The sequence below is a fragment of the Protopterus annectens genome, chromosome 1.part2 (assembly GCF_019279795.1).
Source record: "Protopterus annectens isolate FY-2018-M chromosome 1.part2, PAN1.0, whole genome shotgun sequence".
Taxonomy (NCBI): domain Eukaryota; kingdom Metazoa; phylum Chordata; order Ceratodontiformes; family Protopteridae; genus Protopterus; species Protopterus annectens.
In genome coordinates this window covers 486,084,938-486,104,391 of record NC_056727.1, presented here as the reverse complement: position 1 = coordinate 486,104,391, position 19,454 = coordinate 486,084,938, and the positions used below count along the sequence as shown (strand labels likewise).

Genomic DNA, 19,454 nt, shown 5'->3' with positions numbered 1-19,454 from the left:
GGGGCTTCCAGGAGAGAAGTGCCTGGAGCCATGCAGGGGGAGTCATTGAGCCTTTCTATAAGACTGAGGTCTGTCCTCTCCACCCCTGGGGGTGGAAGCACTCCACTATCTAGGTCTGTAAGAGGTCTGTGCTTGGGCCCTCCCTCTGGAGCACCTATATCTACCCCTCTGAGGCCTGTCCAAGCTGGGAAAGGACCAATTTTTAGTTGGCCAATTTCTGCTAAATCTAGGGGGCTGAACTTGTAAGAAATCCTTAACCGTTTGCATGGATTTTGCCTTATCCTCCATTTTCTTTATCCCCTCTTCAGCCTTAGACCCAAACAAAACATTATGCTGAACAGGAGCGTAACTTTGCTTTCACTTGATCAGGTAAATTTTGTTCCTTTAACCAAGTATGCCTTCTAATGACTGTGCCAGTGGCAGCCGCCCTGCATGAAGCCTCCAAGGCATCAAAACCACAATGTAAACCATGCTTCCCCACTTGCTCAGTAGCATGCATCAAATTGTGTAATTCCTTATTATCTGCACATGCAGAAATGGTACTTAGCTTTTGTTTCATAACAGACAGCAGGAATTGCTGATATTTTAGCATATGAAATTGGCAGTTTAAAGCCCTGATAGATAAAGTAGCAGAAGTGTACACTTTTTTGTCCCATCTCTCCAAAGCTCTGGAATCCTTATCTGTCGGAATAGGGTTTTTAGCAGAGGCGGCTCTTAACACCCTTAGGACCTTGAGAAATGGTTTCTGGATCAGCAGCAAGATTTTTGTAAAGGAACTGGTGGGAGTCAGGGACCCTGTAATATCTGTCAGGTTTAGCAGGGGCTGGAGGAAAAGAATCAGGAGTTAAATTAGCCTCAGAAAAAGCATCATCCACAATATCCAAAATAGGAGGAATAGCCAGGGGTCTATGTTGGGGAAGAAGAAGGAAATCCCTAAGCCTTCTCTTAGATTCAGAGTACTCCTGTCCTTCCCAGTGAAAATGTTCCCTCATGTCATGTAAAGTTTCCCCAAAAGAAAAATCCTCAGGGGGAGAAGCTGATGGAATGGATTCCTCAGCATCAGAATCCTCATAAGGAGGGAAAGTATATTCCTGTTCAGAGGAAGACACTGAAGAAATAGATGCCTGATCAGAGGATTCAAGTTCCAATTCTTGCCTTGGCCTTTTGTCTGGAGGGGGATGTGAACCCCTAATCATGGTTAGCAAGTCCTCCGCCATTTTAAGCAGCTGTTTCTGTGATTTGGGTCCCGGATCAGAAGAGGCCTGGGCTGGTGTCTTTGATTTAGAAGGAGTCTTCGCCTTTGTCTTTGGTTTTGTCTTAATCAGAAGCTGTGTAGGCCTGAAAACCCCCTTGGAAGCCGGTACCTGCACAGTTCTAAGCCTATATCCTTTCCACACCTTTCAACTGTCCAAATTTTCAGAGAATGCCCTGATTTTTGCCTCACAGTTTTGGTCTGTTCTTCATAAAGATGTGGTTTCTTGCAAATCACTGAGGATTGAGGTCACTAAATAATGATATACATTTCAGTTACAGACTTCATATCCCTCAAGAAATGCATGCCAACACAAATATGGTTATTCTAGCAACTTTCTAGGTTTAAAAGAGGATGTTTAAAATTTGTCTCTATTTTTGAGCCCTTCTCCCACCATTATTTTATGCTTTGTCAAGATTTCTTGCACTAACAGGTTGAGAGGTATGATCCTTTCCTATTCAACTTCACCCAGGCTGCCAAGTTAATGACCCTCTTTCTGGGTAGGAACAACTGACACTGGAGAATGCCCAGCTCCATGCTGATGGAAGCAATTCAGAGATGGGATCACAGACAAACTTTTCAAAATTTATGGTCAACCCCAGGGACAGCAGCTAAAGGTGTACCCATTTAAGCTCCATCATCAAGATGTTCCTCAACAGGGCTACCAGAAGCCAGTCATCCAGGGTTGGGAACACATAAACTACTTCCTACCGCAAAAGAGTTCTGCCACCACAGCTATCACCTTGGTAATTACTCAGGACACAGAAGACAGACAGAATGGCAATACTTTGTACTGACTATGGTGCTAACAGCACAGAGAAGACAAAATTAATGCCATGTTCGCTTCCTCCAACACTTAAGGGTCAGAGTTCGCATCTATCACAGTTAAAACTGAACAGTAAGGGGTTGACTTCTTGGGTAGTCTCAGTCTGGAACATGATTTAGTGGCTGCTAAATTCCAGGATAACGCAGAAGCAAAAACTGAGAGCAGAACCCTAGTCTTCCTCTGAAGGCAGGACAGACACTATGCCCCTCGTAGGAGTTGAGTCAAGCCTGTCCCAACAGCTCAGTGGACAAAGCTTGTTCTCTGGGTGAAGCCCTTTCTGGAGGAGGGCATAAAAGCTCTAACGTGTGGCCTACTAGTATGACCATATCAAGAACCTACCCATCCTTTATGATGGCCTGCCAACCTGGGGCAATTTTTTTTTCATACACCTTTATGGAATTATCACTTGTGACACAAGCAAATTTGAATTCATATATAGTAATCAAACAATATTAACATAGCAAGCATTATACTTCACATATATTGCTATATATCATACAACTTAAGCAATATTACATAAATTATTCAATTCCTGTTTTTAAACAAGAAATTCTTCATTAAACCATCACTTACTACATAGGCAATCATACATTTATATAAATTAAAACAAACCACACTAACAGTTTTAGTCACGAGCATTTTACATCACAAGCCATACTGACACTCCCAGTTGCAAACATTCTACATCACTTAGCTCATTTAAGTCCTGCTGCCTTTTAGGCCTCAATCCTCCCTTGTATGTATTGTTCTCACAATTCCAATTTTTTCCTGTGCAGTTTGCTGAGGTCCACTTCACATGACTGAATCTCAAAATACTGAATTTCATTTGACTGCAATCACAATACCTAATTTTCAAAATACTGATAACTTATTTGAGTGAATCTCATTATACTGAAAGCTTACAATCCTGGATTTCAAAATGCTGAATTTTAAGCTATAGATGTAATGTGCGTTTCATTTCACCTGTGACTTGCTTGTGATAAAAACACAGTACTGTAACTTAAAGTGCCGACTGTCAGAATACCGACAGTAGTGTAGAAAGTAGTATTGTGGTGTTTCTAAATGTGGGTATGTCTTTCTACATTTTTATGGGAAGTATCTAAAGCAATATGGCAAACATTTTGTGTACTCCCGGCAGTAGTGGCAGTGTGTACAGTACTGTAAGGTATGTAAAAGGTATATGCCCTTTTCCCCACTGTAGTGCAATCCTGGAGTTATTATATATATATAGTTTGGGGGTGTGGTGGGCATAGCCCCCTCTGCATAGTTTGGTTTTATATCATCCAGTTTCTGTTAAGAGGGTAAGTAGGTAGTTTTTAAGTTTTGGGAAGAGTTAAAATTCAGTATTTTGAAATTCAGGTTTGTAAGCTTTCAGTAAAATGAGATTCAGTAGTTTGCAAATTAGGTATTGTGGTCGCAGTCAAATGAAATTCAGCATTTTTAGATTCAGTCATGTGAAGTGGACCCAGTTTGCTCCCACCCTTTTCTAAAGATCTCACTTCCAGTTGTTTTACCTCTGTTACTATATTTACTACTTCCAGTATAGTTGGTTTGGATTTTGATTTCCATTTTTCTATTAATTGCTGTTTTTGGCAGCCACCATTATTAGACACATCAAGGTCTTACCAAGTCTAGGCAATTCCGATTCTGTATCATAGCTCTGAAAAAACATCTCCCTCATCAGACCAATATGCCCACCCAGTATCTCAGACAGTGTATCCCACAGAGAATCCTTAAAGTCTGCCAAGCTCACCGCACTCTCAGAAAATATGTTCCAATTACCTCTTTCCTCCTCTTCACAGCTCAAACATTTACTAATTATCAGAGGAAAATTTCTCTGGAGTATAAAAATATCTATGTAAACATTTCCAGTCAAAAATCCTAAATCTTCTAGAATTTTTTTGCATATTTGGGAGACATACATATATCTTCCCATTGTTTTTTTGTGAACTGCTTATCCAGTTTTTCTTCCCAATCCTTTCTAACCTTCTCTGGCTGATTTTATAGTTATTGTGCAATATTTTATATGCTCTACTAACTATTCATTTTTTAATGGTAGCTTTTTTTCTAGATTCTATTCAAAACTCTACCAGTGCTGATCTTTCGTTTAGGACCCCCCTCATTTCTTTCTCTTTGCCTATACAATGATATCAACTCCTGACAGGGAAGGCAGTCTCTAACCTGCAGTCCAAATAAATTCTTGGCATCTTCCCATTCTATCATCTTTCTGTCTCTAGTTATTTGCTCCCAAAACCTTAGTTCCTTTGCCAGTTTTCTCCAATAAATTCTGGCTTCCTCTTGGCTATTTTCTGTATCCCTAATTGCAGTCACTCCTATCAGCAGAATTTCCTTTCTCCATTCCTGTGTTGGTTTAGTTCTTAGAGTACTTACGGCTACTTTATGGATATAATATTCTGTACGATTATTGTTGTTCTACTTAAAGGCCTGCATCCAATATCCCAGTCTCACCTTGTTTCTTGAGCTTCCCCAGTGTTTCATCATCATCCCTTTCCACTCTGTATTATAGTTTTCTGCTTGTGCTATGTACAGGAGTCTTAACTGTGTAGCTCTGAAATACCCCTTCAAATTGGGTAATCCCAATTCACCCTGTCCTACTGGAAGGATCAGCTTATCCCACTTGACTCTTACCATCTTCCTCTCTCAGATAAAGCCCTTCAGTTCTTCAATAACTGCTACTCACAACTTCTCCTCTGGTTGATAAAAATAAGCCTGACCTGCGTATAAGACTAAAGGGACTAAAAACATTTTAACTGCTTGTATCTTACTATCCATATCCACACAACAAAGCTTCCATTTTCTCAGTTTTTGTAATATCTTTTGTTTAGTCTCTTCCTACATATCCTCAGCTGCCACACTAGAATCATTTTTAATCCAAACTCCTAAATATTTCATTTTATGTCCCCATAAATATGGGTATTTCTGAACCAGTTCATGTGTGGGTACATAATTTACTGGTATTGCCTTTGTTTAGCTTCATTAATTTTGTATCCCAAAAAGATCTGAAACAGTCTCAATATGTTCCACAACACTATAATGTCTTTTTCTGGTTTTGTCAGGTACAAAATAATACCATCTGCAAATAAAGCCAACTTTTCTTGACTACCATACCAATTATATCCTTGATTTTTTGAGTCCCTTATTTTCTTTATCAGTGGTTCTAAATATAATGCAAATAATAAAGGGGAAACAGGACACCCCTGCTCGTTCCTCTGCTCAAGCAGAAATTATCAGAGAGGACCCCTCCCACTATAATTTTTGCCTCTGATCCCTCATATATTCTCCTAATCAACCTTATACTTTTTTCAGGAAATGCAAAAGCTTCCATCACTCTGCTCACTGCTCATAAAGTCCCAACTTACTATGTGAAATGCTTTCTCAGTAACAAGACCCAACAATAACAATGGTATTTTATTATATTCTGCTTCCCTCTGGATCATCAACATTCTGTTAATATTGTCAAATGTTTGCCTCCCCTCCACAACACCACATCGATCCATACCTATCAGTTTTGGCATTACTTTTGCCATTCTTTTAGCTATTATAGACATGAACACCTTATAATCATGGTTTATTATTGAAATGGGTCTGTTATGAAGCTAGATCTGATGGATCCTTGCTCTCTTTAGGTATTACAGCCACCACTGCTTTCTTCCAGGATGTTGGTACTTCTCCTTCTCTTAAAATACTGTTAAACAAAACCTTCCAGATCTGTATCAGTTTTTTTCCTCCTTGCTTCCAACTTTCACAGGAATACCATCTACTCCTCTGGACTTTCCTGTAGATGGATGATCATCACAATGTTTATCTCATCTCCTCCTATCCTAACTTTTAGTAAATGAGCTTCATCTACCTCCAGCCCTGGCATATTTAATTCTTCCATAAACATTTCCATTTGCAACTTTTCTTGATTTTCATATTTCTCTGCTTTATAAAGACTCTCATACAATTTTGGAAATCTTTCTAATACCTCTACAGGATCTCATTAGCTTCTTTGTCATAGGCTCCCTAAGTTTGGCAACAGCCCTTTCTACTTTATGTTGCCTGAGTCATTGCGCTAAAAGTTTTTGTGCTCTAGTGTTATCAAAAAACAGTTGCTCAACAGCAATCTTTCTAACCTTGCGCATACCATCAAGGTAATCCTTTATTTTCTGTCTAGCACTCTGCAGTTGTTCCTCTTCTTGTTCTGTGAGATTCCCCCTATTCTGCAATACTTTCACATTTATCAGTCCCTCTAATAATTTTTGTTACTTCAAACTGGGGCAAACTTTGATAACCAGTCTCCAAGAACATCGTTAAACATGAATCAGGAATGCAAATGCTGATATAATAAAGTTGTCCACCCGAGCAATTAAATTAGTATGATGAAGTTAGTATCATTGCGGGAGGGTGGAAGAAGATCTCCTGATGTCTGATGGCCTTCCTCAGTTTGCAAAGATACTACTTCAGGATACTGACCTGACCTGGAAGAAGAGATGGATGACAAGCTATAACAGACCAGAAAGATCTTCAGTGTGGGAAGGGCAGTGCTTCCTTCTTCAGTTTATCAATCAAGACCTGAGAAGACTGGTACAGACACAGCTGGCCTAGAATGCACATCCTGAGCTTCTCTTTGAGGGAGTACAGGTACGATCAGACCATCCTGCACAAGCACATGCCTCTGTCTACTGATTTTGCAAGACTTTAGCTCTGTCAAAGTTATAGTGGGCAAAAAAGATAGCCCAATGTGGAAGATAAAGAGCTTTGGCTACCTCCTCCTTAAGCCCAAGTTCAGAGAGGAAGTAAAGTATTTTCATTGCTTGTTTCACTAGGCAGAACTAAAATCTGGACAGCTGAGACAAACAAATACAGTATTTAACCCCCATTTTGTGTAACACAATAATATTTTCTTACCCATCCTGTCCAAAGCTTTAGCCTCCTTTTCTGGAGGCAAGATGGCAAAATGCTGTGGTTTCCAGGTTTTACACCTGACTCAAAAAAATCAGTTTGTTTGAGGATGTCTGGCCATTTCACTCCACACAAATACTTACAGCAGGTATACATATCCTTAGAAGCTATAGAAACCAGGTGATTCCAAGCTACACGTGACATTTTTGATGACAGCCTGTATCAGGGAGATGACCTAAGGTTCATCTTTTCCCTCAGGGTAAATCTTCAGGCATTTCTGGGGAGATAAAATGTGGGACAGAGACCAGTCTATAGAGATCATCATAAGTAGCAAAGATTTACAGTTACAGACTGAGTGTACAATGGGGAGGTACACGCCTCAGTCAGGGACATACCTGTGAAGGGCAGCACATGCACTTGAAAGACCTTCACTAAGCTGGACCAGTGCTGCCATCACACCATGTTCCCTAAAGGAACATTATTCCAACAATGGAGGCATGTCCTGCCAGACTTCAAACAACTGTATGAAGTTTACAGCCTGAACTGGGGTTGTCTCAGCATGAAAAGACCCAACAGATCCACCTTAATTGCTGAACCTGTGATGAGTCCTGGGAGATCTTGGACTAAAACGCTACTATTAAGTTACAACCAAGTGACTCAAGAGGCCATACCTCAACTGATAGTTGGCATGCTCTGGCTTACTGACAGGAAGGAAAAGCTCCCTAAGGATGCACCCCTCCAAGGCAGTAGCTAAGAAGGCACTTCCTCTGGGCTCCTCATCATTAACCAAATCAATGGATGGATATAAACTTGAGCAGTCAGTGGACAAAAATGAGATCAGAATATGTGAGAGCAGAACCATTTCTAGAATTACATTTTCTCTAAGAATGTGTGACCAAGGCCTGCTCTCTGTTTACTTAACATTTTGTTGGTGCCCCTATCCGAGGCATTTCCAACCACCATTTTCTATGCAGTACTATAGGCCAAAATTTCTTCTTCTTACAACTAAGGATGGCTGGGTTGACTTGCTAGCATATAACCAAAGGTTTCACATTTAGAAACAGTGCTAAGTAGAGGTCTTTGTTTTAAACAAGTTCTATTCCACATTATATATTATTTCTAGTTTTATACATTACATATTTTACATCAGTATTTTTCTTTACACATATTTCCATTTAAGATTTCCAACAACAAAATTAATGGAAGGTAAGACAATCTTATTCTACAAAAAAAATTCTTAACAACATATAACCCTGTTCTAACTATACATTATTTTCTTCATTATCACTATTTCCCAATTTTTCATTCCATGCTCAAGCACTGGTCCTCTGCCTCAGGCTTGTTGGTGCTGTTTCAGTATCACATGTTCTCCACTTGATCAGACAAATTGTCTAAAATAAGACTTCATTATATGGTCACATATATCAAGTGCTCTCAGAATGCTCACTTGCCCTTAACATCTTTACCTACCATTTCACATCTCTTAGCCAACTCTAAAACTTTTATTTCTTTCATTATTTTGCTAACTTCCTCCCATTTTGGGTGATCTTTTTTTTCAGCCAATAGTACTGATGTTATCAATAGATGGTATTTTTGCTAAATGGCATACTTTGAATCCCAGCTCAATAGCATGGCCACTTTTGTATAAATTCAGTAACTAAAAGCTTTACAGTTTTCTACTGTAACCCTCTCTTTAAATGAGTTAGGCCCTGACAATCCCAAAAAATATATTCCCATGTCTCCCTAATACTTGCCACACACCTTCAACACCACTGTCTCAGGGAACATCCTTTAAAGCCTATTCAGTATCCAGAAATATATGTGAATGCATCACCATGTGAATATTCTAAACTTTCTTGATTTGGTCATGTATCTCAAGACAAGAAAAAATACTGCTCATAAAATGCACTTCCAACCTTCTATTCCAGCTCTACTTTGGCACATCTCTCAACCTATTAATAGTTATCTATTATCTCTTTATATGTCTTTTAATCTACGGGGTTGAGTTACTGCTTGCTCTGGCTTCAGTTATTAGGTCTATCCCAAGGAGTTGTCCTCCAGTCTTGATTACAACTGAATTCTATATATATATATATATATATATATATATATATATATATATATATATATATATATATACATACATACATATACACGTGTATATATATGTATATATATATATATATATATATATATATATATATATATATATATAGTTATATATATATATATACATATATATAAAATATAATGGGTCTACTTCAGAAGACTGAAAAACCAAAAGGCTGAATCGCAAAGGACTTGTCCCTTCTCCACTGCTGTGTGATCTTGGAGTTGGTATGTATAATTAGCAGGGGGTGTGGGGGGTGCAGCCCCTACATGAGGGGTGCAGGGGGGGGGCTTGCCCCCTGCATTAAAAATGTGTTCAGTATTTTGAATTTTCAGCCTTTTGGGATTCAGACTTTTGGTTTTTCAGTCTTCTGAATTAGGCCCATATATATACATTTTATATATATATATATATATATATATATATATATATATATATATATATATATATATATATATATATATATATATAGATACACACACACACACACACACACACACACACACACACACACACACAAAGTGTTGATTGTCTGGAATATTTAATTCTCTCCCGTCAGTCCAGCTTTTACTCTTGCCCTCTTTATTATCTGATCCCAACAGTATGTCTCACAGCCTGTCTTTTTCCACACATAGCTGCTGTTTCTTGGGATTCTTGCTCCTATTTTGTGGATATCAATTCAATCTCTCTTTTCTCCCCTTTCACCATCTCCCTTAATGCTGTCACTTATTGGTCAGTTCACACATTCTCTGTGTTTATAACTTTATGTTGCCTCCAGAATACCAGTATTTTAGTTCGATCCACCTCTTTCCTTTGATCTCCTGCGATTAACTTCCATTTAGGCTTATAGCAGTTCATTTGGAACAAACATGCTAGTCTAATCATACAGCTTTATAATACGACTTAAGTTTGAAATGCCAATCCCTCCTTGCTCATTTGTAAGAATTAATCTCTCCCACTAAGCCAGTGCAGGTCTTGGCTCATTATTTAATGCGCCCACACAAACTTTGAAGACTTTGGCTTTTCAGGCAGTAGGTTAGAAACCTTTCCACTTCATATGTCAGGATAATAGGAAGTTACTAGGCTGACAGCCTGAGGGCCCTAACAAGCCTAACCAAATTTTACCCTTGTTATCATGAAAAGCACTTACTGTCCCTGTCCAACGGGGACACAGGTGGAGCCCCCGGGGTGAAATTACTGTTACCTATCCAATCATCCACACTGCGTTTTAGTAGAGCCAATGAGGTGTTCTGTTTGATGTGAAGTGGAGCCTACTCCAAAGGTGTGTTAACCTCTGGGAGACAAATCTGTCCCTCCAGCAGGTTCTACTGATGTCACATACAAGGTTTAGGACTTTAAAGCGAGTAAACTGTGTACCATTTGACTTGCAGATGTGCAGCATTTCCAATAAAGTGGGGTCAGAGTTCGCCTCTGAGTAGTCTGTTAGAAACAGAATAAAGTGACAATGATTTCAGCTGATCAGCATAGGATAGATGTTGAAAACCTTGACTTTTCTTTGTGAGGAACCTTTTGGGTCTCTCCAGTTGCAGCAGGTACTTGGAAAGGTACCTGCCAAAAGGGACATTGTACTCAATTATTGGCCTAATGAGTGAACAGTACCAGGAAGTGATAACTTCACTTTTTCTCAAGGCAATGTCCTTACTCACGAGGTGAGCCATATAGAATGGCCTTCTTAACACTCTGGAGACATGGTGATCAAAAACAAGGTTGCTGTCAACCTGAGTGCCCAGATCTCTCATCACTGAGTGCATACTTAGGGTATTACCACTGATGTGGTAGTTTGCAGGAACATCTCTCTTTCCGAAAGGGATGATAATAGCTTTTTTTGCATCGAGTTTGAGGCCATGACTTTGGCATCAGTCATTTATTTGCATAAGACCTTCTTGAAGGATGTTGACATCATTTGGAGATTCTATGACCGCACCCAATTTGCAGCCATCAGCAAACTTGGTCAGCCACAGTCCCTTGGTTTTAGCTTGCACTTCAGATAAACAAATAGAGGTCCCAGGACGGATCTATGTGGAACACAACTGATGACGGATCTATGTGGAACACCAATGATAACGGGTCTGCTGTTGGAGGTGAATTCCCCTAATTTGATTGTATGGGTTCTATTAGAGAGACAGTTAGCAACCCACCTTTCGATATAAGGGTTGATGTCCAGGGTCTAGTTCACGTTGTCGTAAGCCAACAATATCGAATACGATATTGTCGGCACGACAATATCGAAAGTCCAGAACATCATGCAGGTAAATAGAAATCTCCGTAAGGGGGAGATTTCCGTTTACCTCAATGTAGGGTGGTTTCGGAGTTAGTATATTTAAGGGGTCTATATCAGAACATAGAAGTTTTAAAACTTCAAATGTTCTACTATCGACCTGTTTTGAGCGAATGCTAAAAATAGCAAAGCTGCAGAACACCAAATTCTTTTCTAGGGAAAGAATTCGGTTGGCCGGTTCTGTGGCTTCACTATTTTCAGCGCTGTGGTGGAAATTTATGGGTCGGGCTCAGGTAAGTGTACGACTGTATGGTTGTTAGGATTAGGGAGTGGGTTAGGTGAATTACGGTTAGGGGTGGGGTTAAGTGAGTTAGGGTTAGGGTGCGGGTTAGTTGAGTGTGCCTTAGGGTTAGGGTTTGGGTTAAGGTAAGTGGATAGATAGTAGTGTATGTACAGTTTAGTGTAGGGTTAGTTGTAGGATTATAAGTGTATGTGTGTGGATTGATATTTATTAGGTGTGCTTGTGTTGTACGTATTTCAGAAAAGCAAATTTTTTCCCCAAGGAAAAAATTTGCTGTTTTGAATATTCGATATTATGTGGTTTAGATATTTTAGGTTCGATGAAATAGCTTTCGCTATTTTAATATTTCAATAGTGTGATATAAATGCTATTTAAGTAGGGGGGGGTGTGGGAGGTGCAGGGGGGGGCTTGCCCTCCTGCCTATGCTAGTTAGTTTTTTTTTGTAGTGATTTTTTTTTACATTATTCGAAATCTTACTACTTCGATCAATAAAGTCCGACCTTTATTGATTCGATGTAGTAAAATTTAGATAATGTGATATAGACGCAATGTCTAGCTGGGAGAGTTAGTCAATGATGCCCAAGTGAGGGATAGTGTCAAATGCCTAGGTCAAGGCTAGGTCAAGGTAGGGTGTATGGATCAAGAGCTCATCTACAAAAGTAGAAGAACAGAGCCAATGGCTCAGATGCTAAGCACAATTTTCTAGTGGTGCAAGTGACATCACTCTATGCATAGACAGAGAAAACAGTCACTTACTAGAATCAGAGAAAATAAAAGCCAAAATGGCAGGGAAGAGAGGATGAAACCAAATTTAAGTTTTATTGAGAACAGCATCTGGTGTTGCAAATAAAAGAATTCCATCATATCTACATTAACAAATACTGAGAAAGAAGAAATATCCTCAGAGTCCAAGGAAGCATTCATGTGTCCTCAGATGGTGGACCAACAGTTCTTCAATTCTACTGCAGAAGTTAAAGAAGAGAACCTGAATATTAATAATTTCTATTTCCAATTTGAAAAAAAAATGAACTCTGGACAGCCTTGAAGCAAGAATAGAGTATTTCAGCAAAATATATGCAGTAAGAAACATCATTCTAGACTTTGGACTAAGCTCAGAAAGAAGCACATAACCTGCCTATATAAACTGGCCATTTTCTGAACAGTGTGTGTGACATATAACCTAAAGCAGACACAGTTCAAACAAAACAGGTGAAAGTAAAGGTGAAAAAATTTCTTACTACTGGAAAATACTTCCTCCTGCTCAAAATCATAAAACTTGGTAGAAACCAAAGGGAAAAACAGCCAAAGAAGCATACAACAGAGCTCTATCTCTGGGCAATTAAAAGTTTCCCTTAAAGCAGAAAGAAAGTTATTACTGCACAGTTTGCCTTTCCATTTTCAGGTGTCTCTTCAACAGAGAGACCCATGGCCTACTATGTCGGCTGGGGTACTTTATTAAAAGCACTGTTGTGAAGAATCTGTCCAGTGATCACCGATTGCCTATATCTTCCACCTGGTGAAGAAACTGCACCTAAGGGAATTTCCACTCATTTGATTACTTGTCAGTTCTGTTTCTCAGAGCTCAAATAAACTTAAAGATTTCTCACTAGTTTTTGGAACTTAAGAGTGGTACGTTTACACTAAACACATAATCCATTATCAAACAGGGTCCGCTTATTCCACCATGCAACCAATGTTCCAATTTAGTATAAAAGTTGTGTTTCTTATCAAGTATTATAATGCTATATTTACCGGAATTAATTTATATGTATAGCACACATATTCTTCAATTATTGCACTATTTAGGAGATGACAAACTTCTCCATGGAAAGCAAAATACTTCCTTTTACCGTCTTAAATTGTTTATCCTTTGTATATTCTTCTTCAGAGGAATGTTGTCCTATTGAACATGAATTCTGTTACATTTTTTCTCTCACAGCTACTTTTTCCTACACTTTAATGATTAATAAAAGTAAAACCTTCAATTACTTCACTGTGACATTTCATAAGTAAACTAAAATAGTAAAAAACATATGAATGCAACCTCTATTGTGAGTGGCATTAACTGATTTTCAAACTCTGAGGGATTATGTACTCACACAACCCCAGAACACAACATTTTTCAAAATGTATTAACAACAAATGGTAAAAGGCAAACTTTTACTGCTATGATACCATGGCTACATTTCTAGAGTTTACCTTAATCATTATTAGCAAACATCTGACATAGTGCTTAGTAAGATAACACTGCAATGCCTACCTGCTGAAATTCGGAGTAAATATTTACACGAATCACCAGAAACTGCCTTTTCATCGCCCAGTAGGTATAAAGCAAAGCTCTAAGAGAAAAAAAAGACACTTTTAGTTCACTATCCATTAGCATTTGACAAATCAGATGAGTATACAAATGCACCATGTCTAGCTTGCTACAGTTTAGAATACAGAAAGTACAGTTGTGTAAACTCTTACCATAACAGTAGATGTCCTGCACTTTGCTATTGCAGTATTCTTTACCTAAGTGATCCCCTGCCTAGCACAGCCTGACGACTAGCCAGTATACCAAAGCTTTAGTACTTACAGGCATTGTATGTCACACATATACTTTCCACACACAGTGTAGGGCATAAAGGTGAGATGGGTTCCTATCAGCATTTTGAATGTTGAAAATGCCAAATTTAATTTCATTGAACTGAATTGTTTGAAATCTAATAACAGCGAACTGATGGAACATCAATTTCTTTCCCAGGGAAAGCAATCTGTGGGCCGTCGTCAGAGTTTGCTATGTTTGCTATTTCCTCCACTGTGGTGCGGTCTCAGAGTTGGTATATTTAAGTAGGGGGGGTGCGGGGGACACAGCCCCCCAAAACGGGGGTGTGGGGGTGAAGCCCCCCACTTCTGTCAGTATTTAAAGTATTGAAAAAAAAATTTTTTTTTTTGCACGGAACACCGATTTATTTCCCTGGGAAAGAAATCAATGTTCTGTCAGTTCGCTCTTTTGAGATTTCGAACATTTCAGTTCGATGAAATTGCATTCGGCGTTTTCAGCATTCGATATGCTGATATAGACCCGGTAAGATATAGACGCACACACTCAGAACTGAAAAAACCGCAGCAGGAAAAAAATGTCCTCGGGTACAAGAAGAACATGTGTATCTAGAAGGAGAAAAAGGAAAAAGAAGATGAAGTACCCCTTGACCAGGAGGGTAAGAAACTACAGGGCAAGAGCTAAAATAGAAGGGGCAGGAGGGAGGCAGTGAATACTACAACAGCGAAGAGAAGGACATCTACTGTTATTGTAAGATTTTACACAACTGTACTATGTCCTTCCATTTCACTGTTGCAGTATTCTTTACCTAAAGAAGAATACAAGAGCTCAAGACAAGGTACCCAAGATCCCACTACAAAAACATGCAGGATAGCCCTAGCAAAACCTGCCCTGGCCTTGGAAATAACATCCAATTTGTAGTACTTAGTGAAAGTATAAACAGAGGACTAAGCAGCAGCCTCAGTGATGGAACTGGTACTCACACCCTTGAAAAAATACTAAAGAAGGCAACTGCCCTAGTAGGATGCACCTTTACCAATGAGGAAAAACATTCTACAAAAAAAATAACACAATGAACTGGCCTTAGAAATCCAGGAGAAGCTTAGAAACAGCCAAACCCAAAGTCCTGGGATGAAAAGAAACAAAATGGTGCACAGATTTGTGAATAACTTTAGTTTTATTTAAATAATATCGAAGCTGTCTATGTAAAATCAAGGTGTGAAGAACCTTCTCAATGGCAGACTGCGGAGAAGAAAAAAAGGAAGGAAGATGAATACGCTGATTTGGGGATAACTCACTGACCACTTTGGGCATAAATGAAGGAACAGTATGAAGAGACACCCTATCTCCGTAGAAAACTAAAAAAGGAGGAGTAGCCATGCCAGCCTGAATTTCAGACACCCTCTTGGTTCAAGTGACAGCCAAAAGAACAGTCTTCCAAGTACAATGTTATAGGGAAGCTGAAGAAGCAGGCTCATAAACTGTCGGAGTCAATTTTTCAAGTACAAAATTGAGGTCCGAGGAAGGTGGAATACACTTCCTGGGAGGCCCGATATGAAGGATGTCTTTAAGAAATTGTTTGACCTCAAATCTAGACACCAGAGGAGAAGTCAAGGGCAGACGAGCAGATACTGCTGACAGGTGAGCTATTACTGAAGAATATGCCAACCCAGCATGCAGCAGATCACACAAATAAGAGAATCAGAGGAACCTCCACAGATATAGCATCCTGATAGTGAGAGAGGCACCAGACAGAAAATGGCCTCCACATGGACATATACAATTTCCTGGTAGTGAGTTTCCTGACCTTCTGCAGAACGTGAAGCACATCCTCAGAAAAGATGTGCCTAAAAGGGATCATAACCCTATCACCCACAGTGTCATTTTAAAAGTGGACAAATGAGGATGGATGAGAAAAAGTAGGAGGAACAAATACTGTCTGGGCCAAAAGAGAGTCACCAGCAAGATTTTGGGAGACCTCTTCCTGATCTTGTGTAGAACTCGCAGTAACAAGTGGGGAAGGCATACAGAAACATCCCCTTCCAAGGAAAAGGCAAGGCCTCCACTTTCCAAACCAGATGACTTGGGAATCTGGAGCAGAATAGAGAAAGTTGTTGGTTCAGAGAGGAGGCAAAAAGATCTGCCTGAGAAATGCCCTATCGATGGACAATGTTTAGGAGCACATCTCTGTGAAGCATCCATTTGTGAGCTTGTGTGTTAGACCTGCTCAAGGAGTCTACCTCTACAGACTGTGCTCTGAAGGACTTAAACTGCCTGAAGAGTCACTTGAAACTGAACAGATACATCACAGACCTGAAGATATTACTTTCTTGACCCCTGCTTGTTGACATACAATATCATTGTGGTATTGTCTGTGAAAACTTAGGCCCAGGATGAAACAGGGAATGAAAGGCTTGCAGAGTCAAAAGATGAGCCCTCATCTCCTTTACACTGATGTGGTCTGATATCGGATGAGGAGGGCAGAGACTCTGAATCTCTGAAGCCCATAGAAGGCACCCCAGTCCCTGTTTGAGGCATCTGTAAATAGCTCCTAAGTGGGAACTGGAGCTTGAAAAGGAAGCCCCCAGGTGGAGAGAAAGTTAATGAATCCACCACTGAAGCTTGAGCTTGAGACAAGGAAGAAAAGGTTCCGGGAACTCCGGGGGGGGGGGGGGTGTTGAAACCACACTGACTTGAAGTAGCACTAAAGTTTCCTCATATAGAGCTTAGCAAGAGGGAGCATGGGAATAGTGGAAGTCATGAACCCAAGCACCATGAGAAATTCCCTGGCAGTGACAGACACCAGAGGAAGAAGGGACTGAAAAAAGGTCATTAAAGACAGAGTCTTGGGGCAGGCACAGATGCCAACATGGAAACTGTCTGAAGTCTGCAGCCAAGAAAAATATGATCCTGGGAAGGTATCAGAACTGATTTCTGGAATTTGATAGTGAACCCCAGAATATGTAATAGGGAAGTAGAAAAACTGATATCCTGAAGCAGAGAGTTGGTGGAGGGAGCTTGAATAAGCAGATCGTTTAGATGGGGTAAGATATGAACACCTCAAACCCTGCAAAAAGCAATGACAGGAGCAAGACATTTGGTGAATATCCTTGGGGCAGTAGAGAGTCCGAAGGTCAAAGCAAAGAACTGAAAATGCATGGAAGAAATAGAGAAATTTAAAACTTTCCTGAAGATGGGATGTGAAAGTATGCACCTCTGAGATCCAGAGAGATCAGAAAGGCCTGGGGGTAGAAGAAAAAGAAATAACGGCTACAGAGAGAATATCCAAAAGGAAAGAATCACGAGAAAGGTGTTCAGCCTGGAAAGATCCAGAATTGGTTTCCATGTGCCCTCTTTTCGTGGGAGCAAGAACATCCTGAACTAAAACAACTTCTTCACTTTAGAAGCCACGGCTTGAATGGTGACCTGAGCCAAGACAGAGTGAAGAACTTCTGGGAAATGAGAAAGCTGTTCCCAAGAGACTGAAGAATTCCTGAAAAGGAAGGAAGGAATGAACTTCAAAACCATGAAATATCCCTCACAGATAATGCACAGAACCCGAGAGTCTGAAGTGATTCATAGCCAATTTGAATGATACAGGGACAGACAGAGGGACAAGGAAACCTGGCCGAGGGAAGGAGGCAGCAAACTGTCAAATTGAACCTGGCTTGTCCTGGAAAGCAGGGTTCTGGGTGTCAAGAGTCTAACTAGACTTAGCAGGAGGCACACGCCTAGAATCCATCTTGTTCTTTGGAGGAAGGTAAGATTGCCTACGAACAAAAGCAAACTCAGTGGGATAAATTCCTCTGAAATTTGGGGATAAGAGAAACAAAATACATTTCAACTCCCGTACGGCTTTACCCTTGTCCTGGAGAGACTTGAAAAGTTCAGCTGCAGTACATCCAAAAAGATTTTTATCATCAAAAAGCATCTAAACATTTGACCTTAATGTCATCAGGCAAAGCCTAAGGACGAAGCCAAGAATAACACCTCATAACACAACCAAAGGCAGCAGCCCTGGAAGAGGCACTGGCTGCATCATAGCTGTATTTGACTGAGTGGTGTGCAACTTGAGAAGTACATCCCAGGAGGAAAATGGCAGAAGCTTTCCCCTTATTCGAGTCAGGAAGGTCAGAAACCACCTTAGAAATGTGAGAAACAGCCAAGACAAACGTGGTCATATGAGTCTTGGTAGTTGATGGCTCTAAATGATAAAGTGGCAGAAGTGTAAACTTTTTTGCCCAGCTTTCCCATAGTCCTACCAACCTTATCAGAAGGCAACAAATCTTGGCAGAGGGAAATCACTTGGATGGCTTGTTAGTGGAGACTGACATCACAGAAGGGTCAGCAGAAGGGCATTCATAAAGAAATCTGTACTCCTCATATACTTTATAGAATCTATTTGGTTTCTTAAGTGCAGGAAGTTGAGAGTCAGGGGTTACAAACACTGCCAAGAAAGTATCAAAAAGGGCAGCCAGAACAGGGGAACAGCAGATGGCTTGGAAGACTCTATTTGTAAGAGCTCATAATATCGTTTCTGAATCTCAGAGATTTGAGAACAATCCCACTTAAAATAATCCATTATACAGGCAATGGTATCCCCAAAGGAGAGCTCCTCCAAGGGGGAATCTGGGTGCATGGAATCCTCCTCCTCTGAACCGCAGACCAAGGGGAAAGGGATTTGGAAAGAATAATCCAAAGATTCTTCCCCTGAGTACAGGTCCTTATCCAAGGAATCCAATTCTCTAGGCCTCTTGAGAGAAGTAAAAGACCAGGAGGGAGAAGGAACATAGACCCCATGTGGATGTCTTAAGACCATCAAAGCATTAAATAATCCCAGAGTGAAATCCTGCCATTCACAGTGGGAATCCTTGACAACACTGGTAGTAGCCATTCAGACGACTCCCCTCTTTTTGTCATTCTTGACAAGCTAATTCCTTCTTGCTTGATTTGCTTCTAACTTCAGAATATCTGCCTAAATATTTCATCCATAAATCATCAGGGTCTACTTATTAGTTTCCCCTCCAGTGTTTGGCAGTGCCACACAAACACACACTGAGTCAACATTTTTCATGTAAAAGCACCACTGAAATTTCACCAATAACTAGTTGCACACAGGATAACTAGGTTGACATGACAATCACTGCCCCCCACAGCTGCAAACCTGACATTACTTTATATCCTCACTCCAACTGTCTAATAAATAAAAAAAGGTCTGTTGCCATGGATATGAACTTTCCCACTATCCCTGTTACCAGCTTGGCGGACATGGGCAT

General features: G+C 40.0%; 1 protein-coding gene across 1 annotated transcript in view; it reads right to left on the bottom strand.

Moving 5' to 3' along the window:
• The window catches only part of ANAPC1 (anaphase promoting complex subunit 1), a 3,613,296-nt gene that overhangs the window by 1,778,738 nt on the left and 1,815,104 nt on the right, over nucleotides 1-19,454 (bottom strand). Inside the window, exon 20 of the mRNA XM_044060160.1 lies at nucleotides 13,894-13,972. Within this exon, the coding sequence (XP_043916095.1) occupies nucleotides 13,894-13,972 (79 nt within the window). The remainder of the gene's footprint in view (nucleotides 1-13,893; nucleotides 13,973-19,454) is intronic.